Source organism: Oncorhynchus keta, chromosome 6 (genome assembly GCF_023373465.1).
Source record: "Oncorhynchus keta strain PuntledgeMale-10-30-2019 chromosome 6, Oket_V2, whole genome shotgun sequence".
Taxonomy (NCBI): domain Eukaryota; kingdom Metazoa; phylum Chordata; class Actinopteri; order Salmoniformes; family Salmonidae; genus Oncorhynchus; species Oncorhynchus keta.
The window spans coordinates 36,514,369-36,536,966 of NC_068426.1; the positions used below are offsets into that span (position 1 = coordinate 36,514,369).

The following is a 22,598-nucleotide window of genomic DNA, read 5'->3' on the forward strand; positions in this document are numbered from 1 at the left end:
ATGCTTAATGACTCTGGTGAAAATACGCTTCGTCTTGATTAAACCAATGTTTTTGCATATTTTCATATCTATGTTTTAGGGGGTGGGGGGTTATAGCCAGAGATGGCAAAAATGACCAAATACAATTACCGAAATACCATAAAGATTCATGTATTTAATCAAAATACAGAACTGCAACAACATTTTCAATAACGGTTACAAAAAAAGTTGTTTTCGCTATGACTATGATATGTTGTCTATCTACCTTAGTTGGGCAAGTCACTTTGGATAGAACATGTAAATGTATATGTGGAAAATGAACATATCAAAATGAACCGCAAAGCACCCTGGGTATTATTGGCCTTGTTTTAGGGTGGAGCTCATTAGAATATACTCAGTATGCTTTGCAATTGTTCATTGTTCATACAAAACAGAAAATACATTGAAGTGTAGTTCAGCCCAGTGAAATTCAAAATACTCAGAAGAAATCAAAAATGCGTATTTTAAATACATGTAACAGAAATACTGCTATCTCTGGTTATAGCCTAAACTAACAAATTCTAAATGACACTAGTAGTTCGCAAAGTAGCCTAAACCGGAAAATAGACGGGAAGCAAATATTCCAAACCTGCAGCGGTCGTTGTTAGAACACACATTTCCCTATTTCAATCAACCAGTCCATTTTGAATTTGTGATAAAACTGTCATCATTTAGCAAGAAGTGCAGCTTGTGTATCCCATCAGTTTGATACACTTTTATAGGCATTTACATCTGTAGGCCTAATGGAAGCTTGTGTGCGCACTCAGCACGCGTGTGTAGAGGCAGCGGTCGGAACGCAATTGAGGGATTGAGACACCGGGGGGATTTAGTGAGAAGAACTGCTTGGTTTGGTTTATTTTTATTTTTGTGCACCGCAAAAGCACATGTACAAATGGAACACTGGAGTCAAAGGAAACGAACGTTGTCTCCAAGAAAACATTTCGATCGCTGGTTAAAGATCCCGTTTTGACGCCCGTTTTTGAGTGCTCGATTACTCATGCCCAAATGTCTGAGATCGTGCATAAGCTATAAATACTGTAAGTCTCTCTCAGCATAACCTCATACTCAACAAAGGAATAATACCTAAAAAAAAAAATGCACGCAATGCGAGCACAACTAATAATAATAATCACTAGCAAATGTTCCGTTTATGACAAGAAAATGAGATATTTATTGGAGGGGATAAGCGGGGAGAAAAGAAAGGCAATGTATTAGGATCTCATTGCCCGCAAGGCAAAACACGTATTGACTGAGTCCAATGTGAAAACAATAAAAACATCCCCACTCCAACTCTCACTGGTCACTGACATACATTCATCTCCTGCCAAGCAAAGCAAACTGATACTCTACACGCTGTTGAAAACACATGGCAGGGAATTACATAGATCAACTCATCAGTCAACACACTGAGATGTCAGGCCGTGATAATGTTGCGGTGATACATTCAAGCTAGCTGGTGTCAGTAGTCATTTCACTTGTGAAAGTAGTTTACGTGTGCACATTCAACCAATCTCTAGGTACAGTGCACTGTTGTATGCTTCCATAGCATATTGCAGGTGTGACTGAAAGGTCTTCATCAGGCCCGTGAGGAGAGTCTTTATCTCTGTGTGTGTTTGGCCTACCTTGACCTTCTCCTTGCGTAGGAAGTAGGCTGTAGCGTGGAGGACGTCAGCGGCGTGGGTGGAGTTGTGGTAGGAGTTGGAGGCGTGGTAATTAGCCTCTATGATCTGGAGCCAGCAGCGTAGCGTAGCCTCACTGCAGCTCAGGAACTCACACACCCCGAACCGAGCAAAGATCTTCAAGCCCAGGTAGGTCAGAGGTCTGCGGGGATGACAGAGAGAGGACAGGGGAGACAGACGAGTGATATAGAGAGAGGGCGTTCGTTCCAAGTCCCTTCTGTATTGGTCTCTCACTCTTTCTCTCTCTCCCATCTATTCCCCCTCTCTCTCTCTCTCTCTCTCTCTCATCTACCCCCCCTCTCTCCCTCTCAATTCAATTGACTTTATTGACATGGCAAGTTCATTATTACTTACATTGTCAAAGATAAAACAAAACAAGATGGGAAATATTATCTACATTACTTTGCACTTTTCACTGGCTGTCCCTCAGGTTGTGGCAGAAGGACACATATTTGGCTGCCAAAATTGCACATTTTGGCTTTTCACCCAATAAATATTTGATTTTTTCTTAATCTTTTATAGTTTCAAATCCTTTGTATTGTGTTATAAGTTTGCGAAAGTATTCGGCCCCCTTGAACTTTGCGACCTTTTGCCACATTTCAGGCTTCAAACATAAAGATATAAAACTATTTTTTTGTGAAGAATCAACAACAAGTGGGACACAATCATGAAGTGGAACGACATTTATTGGATATTTCAAACTTTTTTAACAAATCAAAAACTGAAAAATTGGGTGTGCAAAATTATTCAGTCCCCTTAAGTTAATACTTTGTAGCGCCACCTTTTGCTGCGATTACAGCTGTAAGTCGCTTGGGGTATGTCTCTATCAGTTTTGCACATTGAGAGACTGAAATGTTTTCCCATTCCTCCTTGCAAAACAGCTCGAGCTCAGTGAGGTTGGATGGAGAGCTTTTGTGAACAGCAGTTTACAGTTCTTTCCACAGATTCTCAATTGGATTCAGGTCTGGACTTTGACTTGGCCATTCTAAAACCTGGATATGTTTATTTTTGAACCATTCCATTGTAGATTTTGCTTTATGTTTTGGATCATTGTCTTGTTGGAAGACAAATCTCCGTCCCAGTCTCAGGTCTTTTGCAGACTCCATCAGGTTTTCTTCCAGAATGGTCCTGTATTTGGCTCCATCCATCTTCCCATCAATTTTAACCATCTTCCCTGTCCCTGCTGAAGAAAAGCAGGCCCAAACCATGATGCTGCCACCACCATGTTTGACAGTGGGGATGGTGTGTTCAGGGTGTTGCTTTTACGCCAAACATAACGTTTTGCATTGTTGCCAAAAAGTTCAATTTTGGTTTCATCTGACCAGAGCACCTTCTTCCACATGTTTGGTGTGTCTCCCAGGTGGCTTGTGGCAAACTTTAAACAACACTTTTTATGGATATCTTTAAGAAATGGCTTTCTTCTTGCCACTCTTCCATAAAGGCCAGATTTGTGCAATATATGACTGATTGTTGTCCTATGGACAGAGTCTCCCACCTCAGCTGTAGATCTCTGCAGTTCATCCAGAGTGATCATGGGCCTCTTGGCTGCATCGCTGATCAGTCTTCTCCTTGTATGAGCTGAGAGTTTAGAGGGACGGCCAGGTCTTGGTAGATTTGCAGTGGTCTGATACTCCTTCCATTTCAATATTATCGCTTGCAGTGCTCCTTGGGATGTTTAAAGCTTGGGAAATCTTTTTGTAACCAAATCCGGGTTTTAAACTTCTTCACAACAGTATCTCGGACCTGCCTGGTGTGTTCCTTGTTCTTCATGATGCTCTCTGCGCTTTTAACGGACCTCTGAGACTATCACAGTGCAGGTGCATTTATACGGAGACTTGATTACACACAGGTGGATTGTATTTATCATCATTAGTCATTTCGTTTTCACTCTCTCTCTCTCTCTCTCTCTCTCTCTCTCTCTCTCTCTCTCTCTCTCTCTCTCTCTCTCTCTCATCTGTTCTCTCTCTCTCTCTCTCTCTCTCTCTCTCTCTCATCTATTCTCTCTCTCTCTCTCTCTCTCTATTCTCTCTCTCTCTCTATTCTCTCTCTCTCATCTATTCTCTCTCTCTCTCTCTCATCTATTCTCTCTCTCTCTCTCTCATCTATTCTCTCTCTCTCTCTCTCTATCTATCTATTCTCTCTCATCTATTCTCTCTCTCTCTCTCTCTCTCATCTATTCTCTCTCTCTTTCTCTCTCTCTCTCTCTCTCTCTCTCTCTCTCTCTCTCTCTCTCTCATCTATTCCCTCTCTCTCTCATCTGTTCCCTCTCTCTCTCTCTCTCATCTATTCCCTCTCTCTCTCTCATCTATTCTCTCTCTCTCTCTCTCTCTCAATTCAATTCAATTGACTTTATTGACATGGCAAGTTCATTATTACTCACATTGTCAAAGTATACATATCGAAAAATATAAATAAAATGAAAATATATATTTAGATCTAAAATATATTTATATATAAATAAATGTTGGGACCAACAGCAATAATAATAGTAGTAGTGGACATGGGATTACCATTAACAACAACTACAACAACAATATTAATGAGAACAACACTACATTAAAGCAATGGTAGTGGACCAGTGTCAACATGACTGAGAAGACACATGCCATGGTATGAAAGATAAAACAAAACAAGATGGGAAATATTATCAACATTACTTTGCACTTTTCACTGGCTGTCCCTCAGGTTGTGGCAGGAGGACACATACAGGGGGGCAAAAAAGTATTTAGTCAGCCACCAATTGTGCAAGTTCTCCCACTTAAAAAAGATGAGAGGCCTGTAATTTCCATCATAGGTACACTTCAACTATGACAGACAAAATGAGAAAAAAAAATCCAGAAAATCACATTGTAGGATTTTTTATGAATTTATTTGCAAATTATGGTAGAAAATAAGTATTTGGTCACCTGCAAACAAGCAAGATTTCTGGCTCTCACAGACCTGTAACTTCTTATTTAAGAGGCTCCTCTGTCCTCCACTCATTACCTGTATTAATGGCACCTGTTTGAACTTGTTATCAGTATAAAAGACACCTGTCCACAACCTCAAACAGTCACACTCCAAACTCCACTATGGCCAAGACCAAAGAGCTGTCAAAGGACACCAGAAACAAAATTGTAGACCTGCACCAGGCAGGGAAGACTGAATCTGCAATAGGTAAGCAGCTTGGTTTGAAGAAATCAACTGTGGGAACAATTATTAGGAAATGGAAGACATACAAGACCACTGATAATCTCCCTCGATCTGGGGCTCCACGCAAGATCTCACCCCGTGGGGTCAAAATGATCACAAGAACGGTGGTCAAAAATCCCAGAACCACACGGGGGGACCTAGTGAATGACCTGCAGAGAGCTGGGACCAAAGTAACAAAGCCTACCATCAGTAACACACTACGTCGCCAGGGACTCAAATCCTGCAGTGCCAGACGTGTCCCCCTGCTTAAGCCAGTGCATGTCCAGGCCCGTCTGAAGTTTGCTAGAGAACATTTGGATGATCCAGAAGAAGATTGGGATAATGTCATATGGTCAGATGAAACCAAAATATAACTTTTTGGTAAAAACTCGTACTCGTCGTGTGTGGAGGACAAAGAATACAGAGTTGCATCCAAAGAACACCATACCTACTGTGAAGCATGGGGGTGGAAACATCATGCTTTGGGGCTGTTTTTCTGCAAAGGGACCAGGACGACTGATCCGTGTAAAGGAAAGAATGAATGAGGCCATGTATCGTGAGATTTTGAGTGAAAACCTCCTTCCATCAGCAAGGACATTGAAGATGAAAAGTGGCTGGGTCTTTCAGCATGACAACGATCCCAAACACACCGCCTGGGCAACGAAGGAGTGGCTTCGTAAGAAGCATTTCAAGGTCCTGGAGTGGCCTAGCTAGTCTCCAGTTCTCAACCCCATAGAAAATCTTTGGAGGGAGTTGAAAGTCCGTGTTGCCCAGCAACAGACCCAAAACATCACTGCACTAGAGTAGATCTGCATGGAGGAATGGGCCAAAATACCAGCAACAGTGTATGAAAACCTTGTGAAGACTTACAGAAAACGTTTGACCTCTGTCATTGCCAACAAAGGGTATATAACAAAGTATTGAGATAAACTTTTGTTATTGACCAAATACTTATTTTCCAACATAATTTGCAAATAATTCATTAAAAATCCTAAAATGTGATTTTCTGGAGAAAAAAAATCTAATTTTGTCTGTCATAGTTGAAGTGTACCTATGATGAAAATTACAGGCCTCTCTCATCTTTTTAAGTGGGAGAACTTGCACAATTGGTGGCTGACTAAATACTTTTTTGCTCCACTGTATTTGGCTGCCAAAATTGCATATTTTGGCTTTTCATATTTTGTAGTTTCAAATTCTTTGTATTGAGTTATAATTTTGGGAAATAAATATTCTCTTAGGTCTGAGTATTTGTCACAGTGTAATAGGAAATGCAGCTCTGTCTCTACCCCTCTCTCTCATCTATTCCCTCTCTCTCTCTCTCTCCCTCTCTCTCTCTCTCTCTCTCCCTCTCTCTCATCTATCTCTCTCTCTCTCTCTCATCTATTCTCTCTCTCTCTCTCTCATCTATTCTCTCTCTCTCTCTCTCATCTATTCTCTCTCTCTCTCTCTCTCTCTCTCTCTCTCTCTCTCTCTCTCTCTCTCTTCTCTCTCTCTCTCTATTCTCTTTCTCTCTCTCTCTCTTTCTCTCTCTCATCTATTCTCTCTCTCTCTCTCTCTCATCTATTCTCTCTCTCTCATCTATTCTCTCTCTCTCATCTATTCCCTCTCTCTCTCTCATATCTATTCTCTCTCTCTCATCTATCCCCCCCCTCTCTCTCCCCCCCCCCCCACCCCTCTCTCTCATCTATTCCCTCTCCCCTCTCTCTCTCTCTCTCTCTCTCATCTATTCCCTCTCCCTCCGTACCTCTTACAGGTGGCAGCTTCCAGCTCCAGGATGTTAAACTCCCATTGGTCTTCGTCATCCAGCATCTCAGCGATGGCCGGAGGGATGTCATTCAGCGTTACTGGGATGGCCAGCTGACTCTGGCTCAAATCTGTAGACACACACGCACGCACCCATTCATTCACGCACAAACATTGATTTATTGATTGATCAATTGATTGATTGCATTTGGGACATTTAAGAGGAATACGCAACAACAACCATTGCCAATGTAGCTGTGTCCCTACGTTACTTAGCAGCACTGCCTCATGGTAAAGGGTCAAATACAGGTCGACTAAGAAGTCTACTAAGGTCTATTAAGAAGTGCAAGGGGGAAAAAGCACATGCTGCTTCCTTAAGATTAGCAGGAGAGGACTTTTCTGGACTTCTCAGCAGTGCCCTTCCATTTCTCAGAAAGGAAGACGTACGTAATTATCTCTCCCATCATGACTTAAACAAATATAAGTGGATTACGCAACGACTGCCAGTGACTGCCGACGGACTAAACTCCAACTGATGAAATAAATGATCGGAGACATTTTCTATTTTCAATCACTCTGCAGACAGACAGAGGTCCACTAAATGTCCCCCATCATGTGTAGCTTCCAGTGTTATTACATAACACAAATATACCACTAAAACTACACATGATTAGACTCAGTTTGTGTGATTAGAGTGAACTCCAGGGTCCTAGATGTAAGTAGCAGAAGTATTCTGGTAGGATAATGAATAAATATCACATTTATGTGATGTTTTAGGATGAAACAGACTGGTGCTTACTTGGAAAAGTACTTTTGGAGAAGACATACTCGTTGCCAGACAGTCTCCGTAAGCCGTCCTGCAGAAGGAAAAATACGACAAATCACTCTCTTTTGGTACTGTATATCCCAAATCTGGCTAACTACAACTTATTTGACTCCGGCATTCTAATTCACCCAACGAGACACATCCCACATAACTCAGGAACTCTTGTGTTTGAGTATTGTGTTTGTGAGAATAGGAGGGGAGTTGAGGAGAGGTGAAGAGAGGAGAGGTGAGGAGAGTTGAAGACAGGAGAGGTGAGGAGAAAGGAGTGGTGAGGAGAGGAGAGGTGAGGAGAGGTGAGGAGAGGTGAGGAGAGATGAGAGGTGAGGTGAGGAGAGGTGAGGAGAGATGAGAGGTGAGAGGGTGAGAGGAGAGGTGATGAGAGATGAGGAGAGATGAGAGATGAGGAGAGGTGAGGGAGAGAGGTGAGGAGAGATGAGAGATGAGGAGAGGTGAGGAGAGGAGAGGTGAGGAGAGATGAGGAGAGAGGTGAGGAGAGGTGAGGAGAGGAGAGGTGAGGAGAGATGAGGAGAGGTGAGGAGAGATGAGGTGAGGAGAGATTATGAGGAAAGGTGAGGAGAGATTATGAGGAGAGGTGAGGAGAGATACATTCCCTGTACGACAAACAGTCTATAACTCTCTGTTTCAGGACGTTGATCACTGTGAATGATCCCTTAACTTGGTTTAATAGATCTCTGTCTCTGTGTGTGTGTGTGTGTGTGTGTGTGTGTGTGTGTGTGTGTGTGTGTGTGTGTGTGTGTGAGCGTGTGTGTAGCCCCTAACTCACGCTCATGAGACCGCCCACAAGGTCGTTGGTGTGTGGGTCGTCCTCCTTGGAGGCCAGCTGAGGAGAGTAGAGCTCTGTGGTCCTCAGGATCTCCAGGACTCGGTCCAGCGCCTCTGCTACGGACACCGGACTGGACTCCTGGGCCGCGTTGATGATGTTGATCACCTGGAGGAGGGAGAGAAGGAGGGAGATGTAGCACACAGTTACATTTGATTTAACATACACACACACAGCCCTAAGAGAAACTTCACTCTTCAGACAGAAAGTGCCTTTCTTTGAGCCTGTTTCAGGGAGCTCTGGATGTGATGCTGTAGAAATCATGTCGGGAACCAAATGGACAAATGAAGCAGCTAGTCAGAGAAGATAGGAACATCATAAAGCCTGGAGTTACACTCTGGTCTCTGGAGAGGCTTTCAGTCATAGGCTGATCCCAGATCTGTGAAATTAAATAAGGCCTTCACCTATCCCATCAAATCACCATCCATTCCTGTTGAACTCTCATTAGTGAATTAGATATTTTAAAAAAAACTTAGACTGGCACAAGAGTCAGATTAGACTGATAGATCTTTCAACTCTGTTGTCACAATCATTAGAATCGTCAGGTCAAACCTGACGTTGTAATCAAGGCTGATGCTTGCCAATCAGGTTTATTGGACACTGTTCAGTCAGACGGACCGACTTCGAGTTTCACTGGCCACAGAACCGCAAACAGCTTGAAATTGCATAACATTCCAAGAATGTCTGCAAATGTTCAGAGAACACCGTTTGGAGAATTTTCCTTCGGATTTCCTTCGGAATCTCAGAGCACTATTCCGGGAACATTCCTGTGACATTCTGAGAACCATCAATAGTCAGTTGGGTCGGCTAGAAGTTATGTCCCAACAATATGGGAACTTCAAACCACACTTGTTGTGTCCCAGGTCCTCGCCGATGTGGTGTGGTTGAGAGGGCTCTGAGAAGATCTGTTGAGCTTTCTACTGCCTCTGATAGGTCCTCATCCTCACGCTTGCTTCGGGGAGTGTCAGGTATGGTTCTAGGAACATCCTCTATTGGTTTGGAAGGAGCACAGAGTGGGAAAAGAGAGGGGAATGTGTGTGTGTGTGTGTGTGTGGGTTTGTTGGTTCTTCTATCCTTGTGGCGACCTAAAATCCCCCAAAATTCCCCACAAGGATAGTAGAATAAGGAAAATTCTCCGTCACGGGGACATTTCCCACGTCCCCACGAGGACCGAGGTTATTTTCAGATTAGCGGTTAGGTTTAGGGTTAAAATGACTGTTACGGTAATGGTTTAGTGGTTAGGTTATATGGTCCATATTTAGAGTTAGGAGTTAAGTTTCGGGTTTGGATTAGGGTTACGTGTTAAGTTTAGGATTAGGGTTAAGGTCAGGGTTACGTTAAGGGTAAGTAAGGGTAAGGGTCTAGGGAAAATAGGACTTTGAATGGCAATTCATTTTTAGGTCCCCGCGAGGATAACGTGCGCATGTGAGTGTGCGCGCGTGTGTGGCATCTGTGTGCACTGTACCTTGGTGATGGGGGCCTCTATGGTCATAGAGTGGATTCTGGCTACAGATGAGTACCGGCGGTTTTGCAGACTGGGTGCTGGAGACAACAAGACACAAGTTACCAGGACTGCTAGTACTATAACATGCTCTTCGTCCAGTCAAACATTTCATTCTAGCTGATATTATATGAGCTTGTGAACTGAACCACGTACGGCGGACGTGGCACATCAGACCACTGGACCTGTGGTGGCAGGCTGCTCTGTACAATGATGTATTATGTACAGTTGGGTCCCAAATGATTGGCACCCTTGATAAATACGAGCAAAAAAAAGGATGGTATAAAATAAATTATACAAACAGTGAGCTATAATTGTACACTCCAAAAAATTGAGGAATTATATTATTTTATACTAATACAATTGCTCAGAGAAAGAGATTTTGTTTAACAAGTACTAAAAACAACTGGGGGAAAACGGATAGGCGTGCCAATAATTTTGAACCTGTCTTCAAGAGTCTAGCACCCTCCTCTTGCGAGGATAATGACACTGAGTCTTCTTCTGAAATGTTTTATGAGATTGGAGAACACGCTGGGGGAGGGATCTTTCGACCCTTCCACCATTCAGAATCTTTCCAGATCCTTTATATCCTTTGTCTGCTGTTGTGGACTTCCCTCGTCAATTCAGACGAGAGAGAGAGAGAGAGAGAGAGAGAGAGAGAGAGGTTGGAGGACAAGAGAAGGATCACTTCAGCCCAGCTAATGAAAATAGCCGCAGCTGCATCATAGTGAGGGGGGATGTCATCAGAGGCCAACAGCTCAACTGCCTTCCATAATGTACTGTAATCTGACTCATATTGTTCTCTGATTCCCCCTTTCTCTTTACCTCCTTCCTCTCTCTATCTTCCCCCTCTCTCTGTGTCCTTCTCCTTGGGTCCTGTGTGGCTTAGTGGGTGGCTCGCAACACCCGGGTTGTGGTTTCAATTCGCAGGGGAGGGGGACCAGTAGAGAGTCTCTGCTAAATGACCAAAAAATGTAAATTCTTGTCTCTATATTTGTCTTCCCCTATCTCCATTGAGATCCCTCACTCAGTGTTCTCTTACCATTTCTCACAGACCCACGAGCACCAGTACCCTGGTGTTCATACACACTCACCATCACTGCACAGTACCCTGGTGTTCATACACACTCACCATCACTGCACAGTACCCTGGTGTTCATACACACTCACCATCACTGCACAGTACCCTGGTGTTCATACACACTCACCATCACTGCACAGTACCCTGGTGTTCATACACACTCACCATCACTGCACAGTACCCTGGTGTTCATACACACTCACCATCACTGCCACGTGAGCTGATTGACCTGGTATCAACCGACTCTTTCCTCCTGTCTCTGTGACGCAGGGAATGGCTCTCTGGGAAAAGAAAGAAATCAGGATGACGGACGATATGACCCAGATGAGGACTGAGACAATTTCTTAAAGATAGACAGCGGCCTCACTTCTCGTCGCCTATGAGGGTTCAGTGTTCAACTTTGCAGTTTAGATAAATTGTCTGAAATCCTTACGTGACAGGGGGGGGGGTTCAGGGATTTTGTCTCACGAAACAAGTCCCTGAAAGTTACATCAGTGGCCTTATGATGAATTGTGTAGCTTACCTGACTGGGAATGTTCTCCATCTTTGTTGATCTTATGGACCTGAAAGAGACAATAACAGGTGAAATGCAGTTTGATATGGACCATATGAGAGAGAGAGAGAGAATTAGTAATATATGCCATTTAGCAGACGCTTTTATCCAAAGCGACTTACAGTCATGTGTGCATACATTCTACGTATGGGTGGTCCCGGGAATCGAACCCACTACCCTGGCGTTACAAGCGCCATGCTCTACCAACTGAGCTACAGAAGGACCATTAGTAGATCTGGCTGGCGTTTTGTAAGAAAGAGTTCCTTTTGCAGTTTTATTGTGCAATCCTTCGACCCGACGGTCTGTCAGGCTGCTGTGAGTTTTCCTCTCTTGCAGTGAGCGCGTATAACATACTAATAAGACAGTCTCAACATGGACTCAACATTACCCAACTACTGCGCCCATAGATCTACACATTACTGCACACGGGAGGGTCAATCTATAGGCCTGACGCATGTAGGGTTCAGCTGGGTTCATGTTTGGGAAGGTGTCAGTCAATATAGGTTCTTACTGTTTCCACAGCCATTGATTTCTATTTGCCAGCTGGCACAGGATGAGAAGTGAGGTGAGGTGAGGTGAGGTGAAGACGGGTGGGGGAGCTGATGGGCTGTAAGGAGGATGAGGGGAGAGGTGTAAGAGGTGAGGAGGAGGTGGAGGAAGGGTGAGGGTAGGTGGGGAGGGGTGACGTTTCATTTTTTTGCTGAGTTTATGTTCAAGAAATGTAATTAAACGCTTGTCAAATGCAATAGAAAAAGGCACAACACAACACAAACAATTACGATTTGAAAATATTGTTTCCTTTTGTGAGCTCAGAGTCACTGGAAGGTCACATCGGTCTATCTGATTTGGCTCCACTGTTACTAACGATGCCTTCGGCCCCAGTAGCAGGTTAAGAAAATTACAGGTTAGGATAACGAAACTACTAAGCAACGAGGAATTGTTTTAAGAAGGAATTGTTTTAAGAAGGTCATATCAAAGATCATTTTGCTATTTGATTTTGATCTTTAAGACCCCTTGAAGTGTCATAAAAAACACACATATATATATATAAAACCTGTAATATATATATATAAACAACAATATAGATTGGCCTGATTGAAACATGGTTTAAGCCTGATGAATTTACTGTGGTAAATGAGGCCTCACCTCCTGGCTACACTAGTGACCATATCCCCCGTGCATCCCGCAAAGGTGGAGGTGTTGCTAACATTTATTATAGCAAATTTCAATTTACCAAAAAAAAAATGACGTTTTCATCTTTTGAGCTTCTAGTCATGAAATCTATGCAGCCTACTCAATCACTTTTTATAGCTACTGTTTACAGGCCTCCTGGGCCATATACAGCGTTCCTCATTGAGTTCCCTGAATTCCTATCGGACCTTGTAGTCATAGCAGGTAATATTCTAATCTTTGGTGACTTTAATATTCACTTGGAAAAGTCCACAGACCCACTCGAAAAGGCTTTCGGAGCCATCATCGACTCAGTGGGTTTTGTCCAACATGTCTCTGGACCCACTCACTGTCACAGTCATACTCTGGACCTAGTTTTGTCCCATGGAATAAATGTTGTGGATCTTAATGTTTTTCCTCATAATCCTGGACTATCGGACCACCATTTTATTACATTTGCAATTGCAACAAATAATCTGCTCAGACCCCAACCAAGATACTGTCGCAAAGCTAACTAAAAAGCAGCATTCCCCATGAGAGGATGGCTTTCACTTTAGCAGTGATAAATTCATGAACTTCTTTGAGGAAAACATTATGATTATTAGAAAGCAGTGAAGGACCTCGGCGTTACTCTGGACCCTGATCTCTCTTTTGAAGAACATATCAAGACCATTTCAAGGACAGCTTTTTTCCATCTACGTAACATTGCAAAAATCAGAAACTTTCTGTCCAAAAATGATGCAGAAAAATTAATCCATGCTTTTGTCACTTCTAGGTTAGACTACTGCAATGCTCTACTTTCCGGCTACCCGGATAAAGCACTAAATAAACTTCAGCTAGTGCTAAATACGGCTGCTAGTATCCTGACTAGAACCAAACAATTTGATCATATTACTCCAGTGCTAGCCTCCCTACACTGGCTTCCTGTCAAAGCAAGGGCTGATTTCAAGGTTTTACTGCTAACCTACCAAGCATTACATGGGCTTGCTCCTACCTATCTCTCTGATTTGGTCCTGCCGTACATACCTACACGCACGTACGCTACGGTCACAAGACGCAGGCCTCCTAATTGTCCCTAGAATTTCTAAGCAAACAGCTGGAGGCAGGGCTTTCTCCTATAGAGCTCCATTTTGATGGAACGGTCTGCCTACCCATGTCAGAGACGCAAACTCGGTCTCAACCTTTAAGTCTTTACTGAAGACTCATCTCTTCAGTGGGTCATATGATTGAGTGTAGTCTGGCCCAGGAGTGGGAAGGTGAACGGAAAGGCTCTGGAGCAACGAACCGCCCTTGCTGTCTCTGCCTGGCCAGTTCCCCTCTTTCCACTGGGATTCTCTGCCTCTAACCCTATTACAGGGGCTGAGTCACTGGCTTACTGGGGCTCTCTCATGCCGTCCCTGGAAGGGGTGCGTCACCTGAGTGGGTTGATTCACTGATGTGGTCATCCTGTCTGGGTTGGCGCCCCCCCTTGGGTTGTGCCATGGCGGAGATCTTTGTGGGCTATACTCAGCCTTGTCTCAGGATGGTAAGTTGGTGGTTGAAGATATCCCTCTAGTGGTGTGGGGGCTGTGCTTTGGCAAAGTGGGTGGGGTTATATCCTTCCTGTTTGGCCCTGTCCAGGGGTGTCCTCGGATGGGGCCACAGTGTCTCCTGACCCCTCCTGTCTCAGCCTCCAGTATTTATGCTGCAGTAGTTTATGTGTCGGGGGGCTAGGGTCAGTTTGTTATATCGGGAGTACTTCTCCTGTCCTATTCGGTGTCCTGTGTGCGTTCTCTAATTCTCTCTTTCTCTCTCTCGGAGGACCTGAGCCCTAAGACCATGCCCCAGGACTACCTGACATGATGACTCCTTGCTGTCCCCAGTCCACCTGGCCGTGCTGCTGCTCCAGTTTCAACTGTTCTGCCTTATTATTATTCAACCATGCTGGTCATTTATGAACATTTGAACATCTTGGCCATGTTCTGTTATAATCTCCACCCGGTACAGCCAGAAGAGGACTGGCCACCCCACATAGCCTGGTTCCTCTCTAAGTTTCTTCCTAGGTTTTGGCCTGTCTAGGGAGTTTTTCCTAGCCACCGTGCTTCTACACCTGCATTGCTTGCTGTTTGGGGTTTTAGGCTGGGTTTCTGTACAGCACTTTGAGATATCAGCTGATGTAGGAAGGGCTATATAAATACATTTGATTTGATATATATGCTGAAAACATTTATTTGGCCTTACTGCTATTATATATTATAGCAGGGGGTGATCAAACCAAAACTATAGGCGAGTTTTAGGATGTGATACTGTGAGTCATCTTAGTTTACCTCTACTGCTCCCCTTCAGAGAGAGAGAGAGATGAGAGAGAGAAGGGGGGATGGAGAGGGAGTACAGTACACAGAAAGTAGGAAGGAGTGAGATGAGGGAGTCAGAGAGAGAGAGAAATAAAAAAATGACAAAGAGAGAGCGGGACTGAAAGATAGATGGAGAGAAGGACAAAGAGAGAGATGAAGGTGATGTTTGATGTAGAGCTCTGGTACCCGACCCGAGCCCGACGGGCCCCGACATTATACATCGGGTTAGGGCCGGATAGAGCCTCTTTACTCATCAATAACGAGGGTACGGGCGTGGCTCGGGTATCACTAAATTCATCACTATTATTTTGATGCAGAGGCATTTGCTGGTTCTCTGCTGCACAGTACGGTCGTATCTGACTAAGATCATAACATGGTGACAGAAGTGCTTCAACCACGTCAAATATAAAGACAGGAGACTTTATGTCACAGGAAATAATAACGTTCATTGAGTTTTGGTCGGAGTTTAGAATGAGGAAAAGTAGCTAACACTCCCCGCTCTCTCATGTCTCGTCATTGAGCAGAGCAGCCCAAGCGGAGCCATTGCTATGGACACTCAGACTCAGAGCGCCATGAGCAGGGTGCATGCAGAGCGAGCTGCCTGCGTGCAGGGATCAAGTGACAGACAGCCAATGGAGCTAATGGATTTACAAACTGAGGAAGTTATTTCGGGTTCCAAACTGGGCCGGTCTTTAAATTTGGTAGAAGCATTCGGGCCCGGGTAGGGCTTGAACGTCGGGGACATGGGTATGACGTCAAATTCATGCCCGTGCAGGGCTCCAGTGTTCTGTAAAGGGTTGCACACACCGCACCGAATGTAGATCTCCCATTTGTCTATCGTTCGTTCAGCACATTGTTGACGTCTGACTTCCGACATTTCCCCGTGATTCTAAATGCAAAATCAGTTTGCAAGTCCACTCTTAGAAAAAAGGGTTCTTTGGATGTGTCACACCCTGACCTTAGAGATCCTTTATTCTCTATTTTGGGTTAGGTCATTGTGTGACTAGGGTGGGCATTCTAGTTTATTTATTTCTAGGTTGGCCTGGTATGGTTCCCAATCAGAGGCAGCTGTGTATCGTTGTCTCTGATTGGGGATCATACTTAGGCAGCCTTTCCCCACTGTTGGTTGTGGGATCTTGTTTGTGTATAGTTGCCTTGAGCACTGCATAGCTTCACGTTAGTTTCTTTATTGGTTTTTCTTGCAGGTTCACGTTAAATAAAGATGATGAACCCAACCCACGCTGCATTTTGGTCCGATTCTTACAACAACGCGCGTGACAGGCTGTCCTCATATGAACCATTTTGTTTCCAGGTAGAAACCTCTGTGGAAAGGTTCTACATTGAACCCAAAAGGGTTCCACCTGAAACCAAAATTGGTTCTTCATGGGGACAGCCGACGAACCCTTTAAGGTTCTACATAACACCTTTTTTTCTAAGAGGGTACTCTCGGCAGGCAGACGCTATTGGTGTGTTCGAGCCCTTAGGATTGAGATGACTAGTGACCTCTGATCCATAGTGCAATAATTCTAATTCAATTCCATCTCCCTGTAAATTCCATTGAATTCAATAAAAATTCCAGGTCAGTCTTTGAAATCAGAGATAATTAAATCCCTCCCATTTCCATGTTTGGTCAATTCCAATAATTAAATGGATGTATCAGGGCACAAGACAACTGATTCCAGTTCACTCTCAACAATCTCTCTCTTCTCTCTTCCTCCTTCTCCATCTCTCCGTCTCTCGTTTTCTCCAGCGCGCACCAAATAGGGGAAATAGGATTAAACACTGCTGAGGACACACGAGGTTGCCAGATTTAGCTGGCTTGCATCTTAATGGCCTCCTTGGGCTGGAATGCACAAACATATATGAAGTAAAACGGAGTACATTACACTGGCTGGGGCTGCATGGGAAACATTCAGGAATATGGATGATGACTGTGAGTGGAGGAAGAGGTGAGAAAGAGAGAGAGAGAGACGGGAGAGAGAGAGACAAAGAATGAGAAAGAGCGAGAGAGAGAGATGGGAGAGAATAACAACCATGGGATATGCGTCAACAGCAACCTTGGGAAAATCCTCTGCATTATCATTAACAACAGACTCATACATTTCGTCAGTGAAAACAATGTACTGAGCAAATGTCAAATTGGCTTTTTACCAAATTATTGTACAACAGACCACGTATTCACCCTGCACACGCTAATTGACAAACAAACAAACCAAAACAAAGGCAAAGTCTTCTCATGCTTTGTTGATTTCAAAAAAGCCTTTGACTCAATTTGGCATGAGGGTCTGCTATACAAATTGATGGAAAGTGGTGTTGGGGGAAAAACATACAACATTATAAAATCCATGTTCACAAACAACAAGTATGCGGTTAAAATAGGCAAAAAACTCACATTTCTTCTCACAGACCCATGGGGTGAGTCAGGTATGCAGCCTAAGCCCCAACCTCTTCAACATATATATCAACGAATTGGCGAGGGCATTAGAAAAGTCTGAAGCACCTGGCCTCACCCTACTAGAATCTGAAGTCAAATGTCTACTGATGATCTGGTGATTCTGTCACCAACCAAGGGTGGCCTACAGCAGCACCTAGATCTTCTGCACAGATTCTGTCAGACCTGGGCCCTGACAGTAAATCTCAGTAAGACCAAAATAATGTTCTTCCAAAAAAGGTCCAGTTGCCAGGACCACAAATACAAATTCCATCTAGACACCGTTGCCCTAGAGCACACAAAAAACTATACATACCTCAACCTAAACATCAGCGCCACAGGTAACTTCCACAAAGCTGTGAACGATCTGAGAGATAAGGCAAGAAGGGCATTCTATGCCATCAAAAGGAACACAAAATTTGACATACCAATTAGGATCTGGCAAAAAATACTTGAATCAGTTATAGAACCCATTGCCCTTTATGGTTGGTTGTAAGGTCTGGGGTCTGCTCACCAACCAATAATTCACAAAAGGGGACAAACACAAAATTGAGACTCTGCATGCAGAATTCTGCAAAAATATCCTCCGTGTATAACGTAAAACGCCAAATAATGCACGCAGAGCAGAATGAGGCCGATACCCACTAATTATCAAAATCCATAAAAGAGACGTTATTCTACAACCACCTAAAAGGAAATGATTCCCAAACCTTCCATAACAAAGCCATCACCTACAGAGAGATGAGCCTGGAGAAGAGTCCACTGAGCCAGCTGGTCCTGGGGCTCTGTTCACAAACACAAACAGACCCCACAGAGCCCCAGGACAACAGCACAATTAGACCCAACCAAATCATGAGAAAACAAAGAGACAATTACTTGACATTTTGGAAATAACGAACAAAACTAATTAACACAAACTAAAATGCTATTTGGCCCTAAACAGAGAGTACACAGTGGCAGAATACCTGACCACTGTGACTGACCCAAACTTAAGGAAAGCTTTGACTATGTACAGATTCCGTGAGCATAGCCTTGCTATTGAGAAAGGCAGCTGTGGCTCTCAAGAGAAGACAGGCTATGTGCACACTGCCCACAAACGAGGTCGAAACTGAGCTGCACTTCCTAAACCGCATGCCAAATGTATGACCATATTAGAGCCACATATTTCCCTAAAGATTACAGAGATCCACACAGAAATAGAAAACAAACCCCATTTTGATAAGCTCCCATATCTAATGGGTGAAATACCACAGTGTGCCATCACAGCAGCTTGTGACCTGCTGTCACAAGAAAAGGGCAACCAGTGAAGAACATTGTAAATACAACCCCATATTTATGTTGACTTTCCCATTTGCACATCGTTACAACACTGTAAATATACATACTATGACATTTGTAACGTCTTTATTCTTCTGGAACTTCCGTGAGTGTAATGTTACCTGATCATTTTATATTGTTTATTTCACTTTTGTATATTATCTACTTCACTTGCTTTGGCAATGAATTGAATTGAGAGAGAGGGGGGGGGGGGCAGTGCATGTGATGGGAATGATAGACAGAGAGAGCAGAGGGGGGGGGGGATAGTTAAATAGAAGTAGGTCAGAGTCCTACATGGTGAAGGTCTACTTACAGACCCTGCTGTCTACTCAACAACTAGACTATAACATGCAGACTAGGGACATCGGCCAAGTGTCCCGCTGGGAAAGACCGGAAAGAGGAGTCGTTCTGATTCGTGCTCAAAGCAACTCTGCCTGGCTACCCATCCACATCGCTCTGGCCAAACGCCACGCCCACTAACAATTCTTCTCCATTCAGGATGAGTCGTCAATAAATCTATCCAGGTCTACGCAGAAACAGACTGCTCCCTTTTTTTTCTTTATTTTCCTGGATAGTCTCCCGTTGAAGTGTCCTGAGGTAAGGAGTGTTTTTGGAAATACAACACTGCTGTCTTGAAAACAGTTGGCCGCAAGGATTCCGAATCAGAAAAGTACTGTAAGGGCTGATAGGGCAACGTCATAAATCACACTGCAATGAAGAGGAGATAGGTGTGCTACTTTCAGTTCTTTCCCAGAGTTGACTTTTCCCTTAGTCAGCAGTGCTCAGCACATCACTTGATTTCTACTTCTATGTATCCTTTACCTTTTGGGGAGAGTGGGGTAAGTTGAGCCAAAGGGGTGAATTGAGCCACACGTGTTTCTAGGAAACCATACACAAAATTCATAATTTGACCAAATATTTATCATTTCATGGAGTCTGTGAAGGAAGAAACCACATTGAAAAAGTTAGGTCCCAAACAATTTTCACAAAGTCAAATGAAATGATTGTGGTATAGGTTTCATGATGGTTTCAAATATATATAGGTACAGTAGCTTGTGAAGTATTCACCCCCTTGGCATTTTTCCTATTTTGTTGCCTCACAACCTGGAATTCCCACATCATGCTGTGGGAATGTTTTTCAGCGGCAGGGACTGGGAGACTAGTCAGGATAAAGGGAAAGATGAACGGAGTGGTCCTTGATGAAAACCTGCTCCAGAGCGCTCAGGACCTCAGACTGAAGCGAAGGTTCACCTTCCAACAGGACAACGACCCTAAGCACACAGCCAGGACAAAGCAGGAGTGGCTTCGGGACAAGTCTCTGAATGTCCTTGAGTGGCCCAGCCAGAGGCCGGACTTGAACCCGATCGAACATCTCTGGAGAGACCTGAAAATAGCTGTGCGGCGACACTCCGCATCCAACCTGACAGAGCTTGAGAGGATCTGCAGAGAAGAATGGGAGAAACTCCCCAAATAAAGGTGTGCCAAGCTTGTAGCGTCATACCCAAGAAGACTCAAGGCTGTAATCGCTGCCAAAGGTGTTTCAACAAAGTACTGAGAAAAGGGTCTGAATACTTATGTAAACGTGATATTAGTTTTTTTATATATACATTTGCAAACATGTCTAAAATCAGTTTTTGCTTTGGCAATATGAGGTATTGTGTGTAGATTGATGATGTAATTTCAAAAATATACATTTTAGAATAAGGCTGTAACGTAACAAAATGTGGAAAAAGGCAAGGGGTCTGAATACTTTACGAATGCACTGTATGTCTCAAGTTTTGAGGAAGCAATTCGCATGCTGACTGCAGGAATGTCCACCAGAGCTGTTGCCAGAGAATTGAATGTTCATTTCTCTACGTTATTTTAGAGAATTTGGCATTACGTCCAACCTGCCTCAAAAAAAAACACAGACCATGTGTAACCACACCAGCCCAGGACATCCACATCTGACGCCTTCACCTGCAGGATCATCTGAGACTAGCCCCACGGACAGCTGATGAAACTGTGGGTTTGCACAACCAAAGAATTCCTGCGCAAACTGTCAGAAACCGTCTCGGGGATGCTCGTCTGCTCGTCATCCTCACCAAAGTCTTAACCTGACTGCAATTTGGTGTCGTAACCGACTTCAGTGGGCAAATGCTCACCTTCGATGGCCACTGGCTCACTGGAAAAGTGTGCTCTTCACTGATGAATCCTGGGTTTCAACTGTACCGGGCAGTATGGTGCCGTGTGGACGAGCGGTTTGCTGATGTCAACGTTGTGAACCGAGTGTCCCGTGGTGGTGGTGGGTTTATGGTTTATGGGCAGGAATAATGAACGAACACAACTGCATTTTATGGATGGCAATTTGAATGCACAGAGATACCGTGACGAGATCCTGAGGTCCATTGTCGTGCCATTCATCCGCCGCCATACCCTCACGTTTCAGCATGGTAATGCACGGCCCCATGTCGCAAGGATCTTTACACATTTCCTGGAAGCTGAAAATGTCCCATGGCCTGCATACTCTTCAGACATGTCACTCATTGAGCATGTTTGGGATGCTCTGGATCGACGTGTGCGGCAGGGTGTTCTAGTTCCGGCCAATATCCAGCATCTTCACACAGCCATTGAAGAGGAGTGGGACAACATTCCACAGGCCACAATCAGCAGCCTGATCAACTCTATGTGAAGGATATGTGTTGCGTTGCATGGGGCAAATCATGGTCACACCAGACACTGACTGGTTTTCTGATCCACGCCCCTATCTTTAAGGTATCTGTTACCAACAGATGCATATCTGTATTCCCAGTGATGTGAAAACCATAGATTAGGGCCTAATGCATTTATTTCAATTGACTGATTCCCTTATTATGAACTGTAACTCAGGTCAATCTTTCAAATTGTTGCATGTTGCATTTGTATTTATTTTCAGTGTAGATATCTTTGTTAGAAAGAATACTATATTTCCCTTGACAGAGTGATGATGAATGTAAAAAATTGCTAAACTTAACCCACTGTCCCCCATTGAGATGAAAAACAAATCTCTTTTAAATGTTATAATGCTAAACAAATAGGATGTGGAGATCTGTCATATGTAGGACCGGAGACAAACTAGTGATTTCCAAGGATAAGAGTCAGGAGAGAGAACAGAACAGTGCTCGGCTTTGGCACGCAGATGGAAACATTGGACTCACCGCCAGTCAGAGAAAGCAGATGAAAGGCAGCGGCTAGCTAGCCTAGCGTAGCACAGGTCAGAGAACAGCTAACTTGGCCTGAAGGTATTAATAGCTCTGGCGGTGTCTGGCTGCTAGCCCTCTCAGGCCTTAGCAGGAGATGCTTATTGTAGCTTAGCGCTAGCTTAGCTTAGCATGAACACTAGCTCTTAGCCTACAACCCTACTGAGCACCACGTGCTCGTGAGCAAGCCAAAACAATACAGGCCACTATAGACTACAGATGCCATGAATGCCATAACAATGCTAGCATGCCAAAGCAACTTACACAGACATTAGACACCTTCTCTTACTCACATGGTACTGTACATACACAGTAGAGTGGACAAGCAATGACTACCACATAGCATAGTGCTGTCTGTCAGACTGGTATGGAACACGTGAGGCCAACAAATTCAAATTAAATGAAATTTGTCACGTACAAGTGTAGACTTTACCGTGAAATGCTTACTTACGAGCCAATTTCCCAACAATGCAGTTAAAAAGTAAGAAAATTAACAAATAGAGCAAAAGTAACTAGTAAAAATAGAAGAACAATAACAAGGCTATATACGGGTTATATACAAGGAGCACTGGTACTGAGTCAGTGCAGGAGGTACAAGGTAGTTGGTACTGAGTCAGTGCAGGAGGTACAAGGTAGTTGGTACTGAGTCAGTGCAGGAGGTACAAGGTAGTTGGTACTGAGTCAGTGCAGGAGGTACAAGGTAGTTGGGGAGATTG

The 22,598-nt window shown here is 43.9% G+C and overlaps 1 protein-coding gene across 3 annotated transcripts in view; it reads right to left on the bottom strand.

Moving 5' to 3' along the window:
* LOC118385583 (high affinity cAMP-specific and IBMX-insensitive 3',5'-cyclic phosphodiesterase 8B-like) overlaps positions 1-22,598 on the bottom strand; it is an 89,420-nt gene that overhangs the window by 13,432 nt on the left and 53,390 nt on the right. For all 3 annotated transcript variants that reach the window (XM_052521449.1, XM_052521448.1, XM_052521450.1), the window contains exons 11-17: positions 11,384-11,423; positions 11,064-11,141; positions 9,744-9,820; positions 8,222-8,386; positions 7,411-7,468; positions 6,613-6,742; positions 1,641-1,839 (exon numbers count right to left, since the gene is read on the bottom strand). In XM_052521449.1, the coding sequence (XP_052377409.1) occupies positions 1,641-1,839; positions 6,613-6,742; positions 7,411-7,468; positions 8,222-8,386; positions 9,744-9,820; positions 11,064-11,141; positions 11,384-11,423 (747 nt within the window). The remainder of the gene's footprint in view (positions 1-1,640; positions 1,840-6,612; positions 6,743-7,410; positions 7,469-8,221; positions 8,387-9,743; positions 9,821-11,063; positions 11,142-11,383; positions 11,424-22,598) is intronic.